The sequence below is a fragment of the Chiloscyllium punctatum genome, chromosome 40 (genome assembly GCF_047496795.1).
Source record: "Chiloscyllium punctatum isolate Juve2018m chromosome 40, sChiPun1.3, whole genome shotgun sequence".
Classification (NCBI taxonomy): Eukaryota; Metazoa; Chordata; class Chondrichthyes; order Orectolobiformes; family Hemiscylliidae; genus Chiloscyllium; species Chiloscyllium punctatum.
The window spans coordinates 60,236,749-60,247,470 of NC_092778.1; the positions used below are offsets into that span (position 1 = coordinate 60,236,749).

Sequence of the window (10,722 nt, forward strand, 5' to 3'; positions counted from 1 at the left end):
TGGAATATTATTTACAATTTTGGTTCCCTTATTTAGGGTGGCACGGTGACTCAGTGGTCAGCACTGCTGCCTCACGGCACCAGGGACCTGGGTTTGATTCCAGCCTTGGGCAACTGTCTATGTGGAGTTTGCACATTCTCCCCGTGTCTGTGTGTGTATCCTCTGGGTGCTCCAGTTTCCTCCCACAATCCAAAGATGTGCAGGTGAGGTGGATTGACCATGCTAAAGTGCCCATAGTGCCCAGAGATGTGCAGATTGGGGTGCATTGGCCATGCTAAATTGCCCATGGTGTTAGGTGCATTAGTCAGGGGTAAATATAGGGTAGAGGAATGGGTCTGGGTGGGTTACTCTTTGGAGGGTCGGTGTGGACTTGTTGGGCTTAAGGGCCAGCATAACACCCTTTTTGGATCTACCCTTTTTGGATCTACCCTTATTTTAAGTAGAGATACACTGACATTGAAAGCAATCTAGCAAAGGTTCACAGAGTTGTTTCTGGGTATGGAAGGATCATCTTATGAGGTCAGGTTGATTAGTTTGGGCATGTACTCATTGGGCCTTAGAAGAAGGAGAGGCAATACAGGATTCTTAGGCGCCTTGACAGAATAGATGCGGAGAGGTTGTTTCCACTTGTGGGAGTATCTCAGACCAGAGGGTGTAACTTCAGTGACAGGAGTTGCCAGTTTAAGTCTCCGATTATGATTTGTTTTCCCTCAGGGCAGTGAATTTAAGGAGTTCTTAACCACAAGAGGCTGATGAGATTGTATTATTAAGTATATGCAAGGCCGAGATAGACCAATCTTTAATCAATAACAGAATCAAGGATTATAGGGAACAGGTGGGAAAGTGGAGTTGAGGATTCAGCCATGAATGATGGAGCAAACCAGATGGGCTGAATGGCCTACTTTTACTCCTAGTCCCATGTTCTTATCTAGCTATAAATAAGATGTGCAGCTTCTTTGGTGTGACTGGAGGCTGGCTGTTGGACTGTGATCCCCAGCATGAATTGGTGATGTCAGAACAGGGAGAAATAAAATCCATTTTCTACAGGAAAGTCTTAATTGTCCTGATTACAAGCAGACTGGAAGGAGAAGAAAATGATTTAGTCTAAAATTACAAAATGAAACTAATTTTAACGAATGCTAATTGTAAAATATTTATAAAATGGCTCATAATCATTGAAATGTCAAAATGATAAAGTAGCAGCAGTGTATCCTTGGCTTCAGAAGATTAAAAATCCATTTAGTTTTCATTAATGAGCTGCTTCACTTGTGATATGGCACAATTCTCTGCTGATGTTGAGATAAACGTGACTTGCTGGCATGTTTTCTGATCTGTCTTTGAAGGTAGTGACCTTTCAAAATCATTGTGGCACACCCTCTCATTCTGCAGCTGCATTGGGGGGAAAAAAAGGCACAAAAAAAACCCCAAGAAACAAGTCCGTTTAGTAACCACAGTGAAGATAAAATGTTAGTGTAGACTGAAGGGATGTCTTTCTCACCTGCTTTTAAAGTGAAGCTTAATATTCTGTTTGCCATGCAAAAGATTGTTGATAATTGTTCATTAGTCCTAAAGCCTACCTGCACCTGATCAGATAAAGGCATTTTCTTTTTAAGCTCATGGATGCAGTAATGTTGCAGCTAACCCGTGCTCGCAATAGACTGACCACACCTGCAGCAATGACACTCCCAGAAGTAGCCTCCAGCAGTTTGATGGTGAGTATGTATCCTACTCCTGTGACTGACCAGTGTCTTTACCTTTGCTTCTTACCCTCCAAACCCCAGTCTCCCCTCCCTCCTTCCTCCCCAGTTCCCCAATCCCACTCCCATCCATCTATTCCATTGCACTTTAACAAGTGGTCGTTTCAGTGTTAGTGGAAAGTCAGTAGCTTCACAGCACTGCTATAACTGTAGTATGCTGCAGTGCCAAGCAATAATCCAAGGTTATCTGGTATCAAAATCCATGTCAAAGGTGTCAGTTTTTGTCATTAGGTTTTGTCCCTTGTGATAAATGGCTTGCCAGGGAGATTGTGAATGATACTTCTCCTCCTGAAGTCAATACAAAACCTGTCACTGCATGACAGTTTGATACCTCTTCAGTGAGTCAGCCACCTCAAATACACCAAATTTGTTGTAATGCAAACAGATATTTATCTTAACATGCCTCTTTATGACTTTTATCAGTATATTCTAATAGGTTAGGATTTTCTAGGAATAATGAGCCAAAATAGCCTTAATGATACTAAGGAATTCAACTTTCATTTCATCAGCTTAAGCTAACATCTTATTGTTTTTATTTGTAATCCCCTTCACATCTTAATTCTCTCTTAGAAAATGTTCACACCACCTCTTCCCGGCGATGTCTTTGCGAACTTCTACATTAATCTGAGTAAACTTTGTTTGATTGTCTACCAGCTCCATCTTCTGCAGCCCAATTTGAATAAGGTAATATATGACAGCAAGACTTTTACATTACAAGTATGAAGGTTGTAAGTTTATATTTCGGGCTATCCCTTTCATCTAGGGTAACATTTAACAACGAAGAGTGTTTTGTGATCTATTCTGAATTGTACCCAATAACAAGCTTTGTTGTTAAAGGATTCAATGGGGCCCCAGGTTATTTTATTGGGAAAAAGGTGCAGATGTTTTATCCCATGGGTAGTGACGAAGCACCTTTGACGTCAGGTGAATAGTTAGTCTCTCGAGATGTTGGGAGTTACGTTTTATAAGTGATTATATCTCAAATGGTCCAATTTCCATGGTGGGATGGAGTTGGGGTTGCAAAGGCTCACTAATTAGAATTTCTGTCTGAATAAAAGGGCCATATTATTCACATGGCCACGGAGGTAGGGTCCATAGGAAACCTTTTTTAAGTTGCTGATTTTTCCAAAGATATTCTTGATCCCCTTGTACAGGGTCGGTTGTCAAGAACCTGCAAGATAAACTGTAAGGTGACAGAGGCAGCCAATCTCTATTGTTCACCAGCAGAACCGTGGGCAGTGCTCAGATTGATAGGTTTGAGGATCTAGCAAGTCCCAAATGATTCTCTAGCTTTGGCTAGAAGGAGGAAACTCCAGGATAACTCTCTCACTCTTTCTGTCAACATTCTATCCCAGAAGAGAAATGACTGGAAAGCCCTGTATTATAAAGAAGTTCTTGTGTGGTTTTTGGAACCATCTTCTCATAAGCTTTGCCCTTCTCCTTACAGAATTTCAAACCTGCTGGGAGCTCTGTGCTGCACAACCCAGGATCCATGTTGTAAGTGCTCCACTGAATTTCCTGTGTAGGAAATAGATATGTTAATTCCTTTAAGACCAAATTGTGGTTTGGTATGAAATTTCCAAGGTGAAGGTTGGAAGCTAGGGAGTATCCCAAACCTAACAATCCTTTCCATGTGCTGTATGCATGCTGTTATCATTTGAAAAAGTGACACTTGATATCTGTGAATGTGGTGCATTTGAACATGAATGAAAGGAGTAGCAGGAGCCAAAGTCTACGCCTGTCTCGCACTCTCTTTCTTTGCGCTCTCTTCACGTGTTGCATTATGAAGACATTTTATTCCTTTCAAATGGTTTCAGTAGTATCTGTTTACAGTATGTATTTTGTGATGAAGAATAGATGCTTTCTGTTTTTCATTTCAGTTGCACTGTTGTGGGTATCATAGAAAATATTTGCTGTGAAATTTCAGTGAAGGACTAAAAAAAGGTCATTTGAAATAGGACAGGATCCAACAATTCGTCACATTACAAAACCTTGATGTTTTGCTAAAATACTGAATGGTGTTCTGTATTCTCCTTCAAACTACCTTCAAAGTAGTTCCAGTGCAATGCAAGATCAAAGCAACCGTGCATGAGTGCAAGACTGTCATGAAGCCTAACTGATGTTAGCTGATTTGCGACTTGACATTTCTGATGGATCTTTCTGATCTATATGGATGCTTCATAAGCTAATTGTTTTTTAAAAATACATAATGGGCAAGGCCACAGTTGACAATTATAATAAAAGCTATAAACTATACATGCTGCTGATCTGAAATAAACACTGTGCTGGCGAAACTCAGGAGGTCTGGCTGTGGAGAAAGAAACTGAGTTGACATTTCAAGTCCAATTTGACTTCTTTGGAACTGAAGGGGGCTGGGAAAATGGGTTTTAATGAAACTGCCATTTTATTGCCACTTTCAAAATAGAAGATTCGTGGGATGTAGCATGGGGTCTCCAGAATGAATGTAAAAATCTAGGCTTGTGGGATGCACTTACTAAGTCGCTGTTGAGAAGCATTATCAGGGCTGTTTAGGTGTGTTTTTTTTTTGCTGACTTAAGCAAACCACTGCGTTCTTGCGTGGTCTTCCTAGATTTCCCCTGGGATCAAATTCCATGATACAGTCCATTTTTCTCAGTAGGAGCCAATTACTGCAGATGCTGGAATCTATAATGAAAACATAAAATGCTGGAAATCGCAGCAGATCAGTCAGCATCCATGGAGTGACAGCAAGCTAACATTTCCAGTTAGACAACTCTTCATCAGAGCTGCAACTGATGAAGTCACCTTGACTCGCAACGTTAGCTTGCTGTGTCTCCTTGGATGCTGCCTGACCCGTGCTTCTCAGTATTGTGTTATGGACATGGTGCAGCAGGCAATGTTGCATTTTGGCAATTGCACTTTTGAAACGAATTTACAGACATATCTCTGCTCTTGCAGCAGTCTCCTCTCTTTATAGGCACCTTGCCGTGACTCAGTTTGGATATGGGGCATGGGGTTTGCAGCCTGTCTTGCCTACCTCCTCAGGTTCACACCGTACATGTGCTGCCCACGTTGGTTTTCAGGAGCAAGATGCTTCTCTGCGGTGGAGATGCACAAGGTCTCATCTATCCTCTTGTCTGTGAATGGCATGCACTCATTCAGATATCAAAGAGGCTTTTGGACGAATAGATGAATAGGAAGGGTTTGGAGGGATATGGGCTGGGTGCTGGCGGGTGGGACTAGATTGGGTTGGGATATCTGGGTCGGCATGGATGGGTTGGACCAATGGGTCTCTTTCCATGCTGTACGTCTCTATGACAAAAGAGAAAATGCCATCAAAGGGGGACAGGAATCTTGCACTCCCTACGCTTCCTCCCTTGGTTCTAGTAGTCCAGTTGCAGCTTATAAACTCAGCTCTAAATTGTTGGAGTTGAACTTCCAGGATAGGCTGCCACTCTAATGTGACCACATCAAAGCCCATCCTTTACGCGAGCTCCTTTGCACGAATAGTGAAGCACACAGCAAGTGCTAGCTTTCTGAACTAAAAAGAACATGTATTAAGCAAATAAGTAATTTTGATGTGTATTCCTCATTGTGTTGCAGTGAAATTAACAACCAGAAATTTGAAGTTAGCCACGTGCACAAAGTGGAGTGTGTGGTTCCTTGGCTAAATGATACCCTTGTTTTCTTCACTATCGCACTGCAGCTTTGTCAGCAACTGAAGGATAAGGTACGGTCGACTTAATTCGTGTACTAATCAGAAAAACCTTTTTATATTGTTGTCATAGCCTCTTCATAATTGGGCTGCGAGGTGACTTTATAGGTGTTTATAAAATCATGAGGGGCATGGATAGGGTGAATAGGTAAGGTCTTTTCTCTGGGTTGGGGAGTCCAGAACTAAAGGGCATAGGTTTAGGGTGAGGGGGAAAAGATTTAAAAGGGATCAAAGGGGCAACTTTTTCACACAGAAGGTGGTACGTGTGCGGAATTAGCTGCCAGAGGAAGTGGTGGAGGCTGGTACAATTACAACACTTAAAAGGCATCTGATTGGTTTATGAATAGGAAGGGTTTGGAGGGATATGGGCCAAGTGCTGGTAAATATCACTAGATTAATTTTAGGATATCTGGTCGGCATGAACGAGTTGGGCCGAAGGGTCTGTTTCCACGCTATATATCACTTATGACTGCTTTCTGTTATATAACAAACCAGTGATATGATGGACTTGGAGTAACATTTAAAGTGCTGTTATTGCTCTGGTTACAATAGTCAACTCCATTGGATATATTTCACTAGGTTACTTCTGGGTTTCAAACATCAATTGCTAGGTTCCCCCAGATATTGGGAAGACGTGTTCTGGTCGATCCCAACACACACGCATGGTCCCCTGCCTTCTTTTTCCCCCCTCTACCTGCATTTCTGTCCCTCTATTAATCTTCTCACTGCTGGGCAAAGTGCAAACAGCTGAAATGGCTCACTGCTTTTGCCAGTGCTGCTCTGTGAGAAACTGTCTGCACTGTCATGTCCTCTGTAAAAACTCTTTTGAGAAATATTGCTAGAGCATTACATATTTTATCAGCTCCCTGAGAATTCCCCAGTTTTCAATCCTTCTGACCTGAGAAACATGTCACTTTGAGCCCAAATTAATGCAACTCGAATCCATTTGGTCAAACTGAGAGGTTATAGATTTTGGTAGGAAGAATGGAGACATAGATTATTTTCTAAATGGAGAAAGACTTCAGAATTTTGAAGTGCAGTGGAACTTTGGGAGTCCTACTTCAGGATTCTCTTAAGGTTAACATGCAGGTTCAATTGGCAGTTAGGAAGGCAAATGTAATGTCAGCATTCATTTCCCGAGGGCCAGAAAACATGAGCAGAGTTGTACTGCTGAAGCTGTATCAGACTCTAATCAGATTGCATTTGGGCCCTGTATCTAAGGAAGGACGTGTTGGTGTTGAAGAGGGGTCCAGAAGAGGTATACAAAAGTGATCCTGGCAATGAAGGACTTGTCACATGAGGAGCAGTTGAGGAGTGCGGCTCTGTATGCTGAGTTCAGAAGGATGAGTGTGGGGGGGGGGGGGGGGGGGGGTGGAAATCGGATTGAAACTTGGGGAATACTGACAGGTCTGGATAGAGTGGATGCAGAGAAGATGTTTTCACCAGGAGGAGAGACCTGGACCTGAGGGAACAGACTCCGAGGGAAGGGATGACTCTTTTAGAACTGAGATGAGGAGGAATCTCTTCAGCCAGTGGATGGGGAATCTCTGGAACTGTGGAGCTGTGGAGGCCAAGCCATTGAATGTCTTTCAGACAGAGATAAGTTCTTATTTGTTAAGGCGATCAAGGGTTGTGGCCAGAAGGCAGAAGAATGGGATTGAGAAACAGATCAGGCATTATTGAATAGTGGAGTGGATCCGATGGGCCGAATGGCCTAATTTTGCTCCTATATTTAATGGTCTTGTAGTTGAGTTTAATTAAGAGCCTGTCACAGTGTATGATTTTCAGTGATTTTAGTATTTCTACTTATAAGACGTTAGTTAATTTTACAGAGGGAATCAAGTTTCATTGAAGAAAAAGTTATTTTGAATGTTATGACTTGCATGTTTGAAAGTTTGGAAAAAGTCAGTATTCAGTGTAGTTTTCCATCAGATGCTACAATGTTTTTAATTTGTCTTTACAGATTTCTGTATTTTCCAGTTATTGGAACTTCAAACCCTACTGAGCCTGAGCAACAGTTTAAGTGAAGATCAGTCTGCACTTTGTGACCACTCCTGCCCCAGCTCCCAGTCTGTCTACTGTAGATGTTGTCTGTATATAATTTCGGAGCAGTATACTTACATTTTAGAAATTAAGTTACACACTACATTTGTTCCCCCCCCCCCCCCCCAATCCTTGATCATGTTTTAAAAACATTAACTCCCTTTGTAGAGCCTGACCTGGCAATATTGGAAATGAATTAGAAAACGGATTCAACCTTGAACTTTGAATCCTGCAGTCAGCTATATGACAGAAGTTGTTGTTCAAGTATTAATGTTAGTGAAGATGTGGTTCACAGCTCCGAAAGGCAGTTGGTCACAAATATATTGAAGTAGAAACAATGGTTTCTCCAGAACCTCTCTGATTTTTGCGTTGAGCACTTTCAATCGTTTCCAAGTTGCAGGCCACATGGAATAAAGGAGAGAAAGTTATCTCTCCCTGGAGCTTAATGTTCAAGCACTGAAGCTAATCTATTCAACCTGTTTAAATAGGGAAATTAAAGAACAAAAGCTCTACATTATACCTCTTGGTGGACCAGCCCCAACATTCTTGAATTACGTTTTTGTTTGTGGGATCCCCTCTCTTACCCCTCCCAGAGATTTCCTTTTTCAGAAAGAAAAGAAAGATCAGAGTATAAACAGATCATCCTTTTCAGTTTGTACGTTAAATTACTGTGGCATTAATTAGTTTTGAATTTGTGCTGGTCATAAATTAGTTGATCCATTGTTTGTGATTGCTTTATCAGAATATCTTGTGACTAGATTATTTTTGCATCAGACTTTATAAACCAGCGATTATGTATTTGTCTTTTAATGATTCAGCAACTTGGAATGAACAAAAATGGAAAAAAAAACAATGAACACAACTTAGTAGTTAAATATTTGCACAAATTAAGCTGTATTGGCAATGTTGTAGTTTAACTAAATATGTATTTCCACCAACTTAAGTGAGAGTCCTTCATGTGCCTGGAGGATCTGACTAGCCGTTTCCATTCGTTTGTAATTTTGTGGTTACGGGCACAATGTAATTGACACTGCAGTAACTGGAATTAAAACTGCACAGTTGAACTGCACTGCGTTAATAAAGGATGGAGGAAATTCAGCGTGTATGACAAAGCTTTGTACATTGTTGAAAATATAATCGGTTCCATTCATCTAAAAGGACATGGTTTTAAGATGTAGGAAGAGTTTCAATCAGACTCCTTTGTATAGAACATAGTGTTATTGTGTACCCCCTCTGGATGAATTATGGATAGTATCGGTATGCTGTTAATATTAAACAGTGTTTATGTTTCGGCTGCATGTTTCTGCTGTATTTGGACAATAATTCATTGTTCATGTTGGTGAGATAAGACAACTGGTATTTCAACTGTTTGTGAAAGTGATATTAATTTTGAAACCGCCATTCAGAACTTGAATATTGTATTCCAGTAGATTGCAGCATCTTGAAGTGAAGGTTTTGCTGAAACTTGACCTTTTTTATTGAAACCTAACCCCACACACCTCTGATCCATGCATCCTTTGCTTCCAGCACAAAATTTGCCTCCTTTTCCTTTGTCTCGAGACCTGAGAATATCCAAGATCAAGCCTGTTTGATCTAACTGAAGTCTGACATGGTGTGGAGTAATACTTGTTAGAAATTAATTTCAGTATTCACAAAATAATTCAAAGGGACACAATTTGAAAACCATCATCTTGTTCAGTGATTATATTATGACAGTATTAAGTTGAGCATTGTTCAAGCTGTCTTAATATTTCCACCAACTAAGCTGATTGTTCTCTGCTGTATTTTTAATGTCTGGTAAATGTTCCAACCAACACTTCTAGAAGGTAACAATATTTAATAATCCTACAGAGTTTTATGTGGTCTTTGTAATTAAAAAAGCAACACTGGAAAGTCCTGCATTCCTCTTGTTGTGTAAAATGGTGTGAAATACTCATGGCAGCCAGTTCCTTGACTTGCACAGCATTTATCACACACCAGTCTCGGAGTAACCTTCTCACATGCTTCCCTATCCCAGTGGGAGCAAGGCTGCAGTCAGCATATGCTTCCACCTTTTTGCAACATGTTGCCTCAGTCTGTGAGATTATCTGCACCTTCTGGTTTTTATTACTGGAGGAAAAAGTAGTTCTTCACTTCCCTGCACTGTTTGATAACAAGTGGTAGTACAGAGCCCAGCTGGAGTGCATTGCCCCAGGGCTCAATGTGTAAAACCCCTAATCCAGAACCTTGTGGGAAAGCTCTTCTCTTGGATTTGGGGATCACTGGTAAGGCCAGCATTTGTTGTCCATCGCCAACTTCACTTGAGAAGTTGGTGATGAGCCTTCAACTGCAGTCCATCTGGTATCTGTTGCGTTTCTTGTGCATATGCCTGACTTGTTTTTACCTACATTGCAGAAGCCAGTTAAGGGTAACCTGTGGAAGTCACATGTAGGCCAGACTTCCTTCCCTAAACCAGTGGCAATTGATAATAGCTTTGAGACTAAGATTTTGATTCTTGAATTAAAACTCAATTTAATTACTAAATCAATTCCCAGCTGCCATAATGGGGTTTGTACCAACATCCCCAGCCCACTCTCTTGTGCTTCTTGGATTGCCTGTGAGGAGCAATGCTGTAGCATCCTCCTCACTCCTCATTATTTGTACCAAAATTGTACTTTTCAACAAAACATCATGCAGCGTGGATTGGTGAGAGTGTGATGTAGGTCAGTTAGCTTCTTCAAAGCTCCACCCTATGAGTGAAGTAAGTCAGAAGAGATGGGAATGTGCCACATAAATGCTTACATTTTTAAAAAGCTGTGATGTCTTCCAGTATCATGTAATTTGAATGCAATATGTTAAATGTCAATTCAGTTCAATTCCTGCCATCAGTCTCAAGCAGAAATGTGCATATGTTTTCATGTTTGCTCAAGATGTAATGATGTGACTGAGACCAACTCTATTTAACGACCTTAAATTATTCAATGTTTGTGGACCAAGCAAATTGTTCAGATAGTGTCTGCAATAAAGTATTTATCTCAAAGAATTATATGGTTGTTCAGCACTGAGTTTGAGTTGATGTCCATTTTCATACGCCCTGCAATTAAGTCTTCAAGATATGATTCGTGCCAATGTCGATTTAAGTTAAAATAAAAGTAGGATTTGTATGAAGTTCCACAAGATTGCTGATGTGGCAATTGGAAATGTGCCATTGATACAGTTGGTGTGAGAATAGATAGCTGGGGTATGTTG

The 10,722-nt window shown here is 40.9% G+C and overlaps 1 protein-coding gene across 2 annotated transcripts in view; it reads left to right on the forward strand.

Moving 5' to 3' along the window:
* The window catches only part of rogdi (rogdi atypical leucine zipper), a 33,560-nt gene extending 23,041 nt beyond the window's left edge, over positions 1 to 10,519 (forward strand). For both annotated transcript variants that reach the window (XM_072560031.1, XM_072560030.1), the window contains exons 7-11: positions 1,614 to 1,712; positions 2,328 to 2,441; positions 3,205 to 3,254; positions 5,340 to 5,466; positions 7,415 to 10,519. In XM_072560031.1, the coding sequence (XP_072416132.1) occupies positions 1,614 to 1,712; positions 2,328 to 2,441; positions 3,205 to 3,254; positions 5,340 to 5,466; positions 7,415 to 7,456 (432 nt within the window). In that variant the 3' untranslated portion in view covers positions 7,457 to 10,519. The remainder of the gene's footprint in view (positions 1 to 1,613; positions 1,713 to 2,327; positions 2,442 to 3,204; positions 3,255 to 5,339; positions 5,467 to 7,414) is intronic.
* Positions 10,520 to 10,722: the final 203 nt, after the last annotated feature.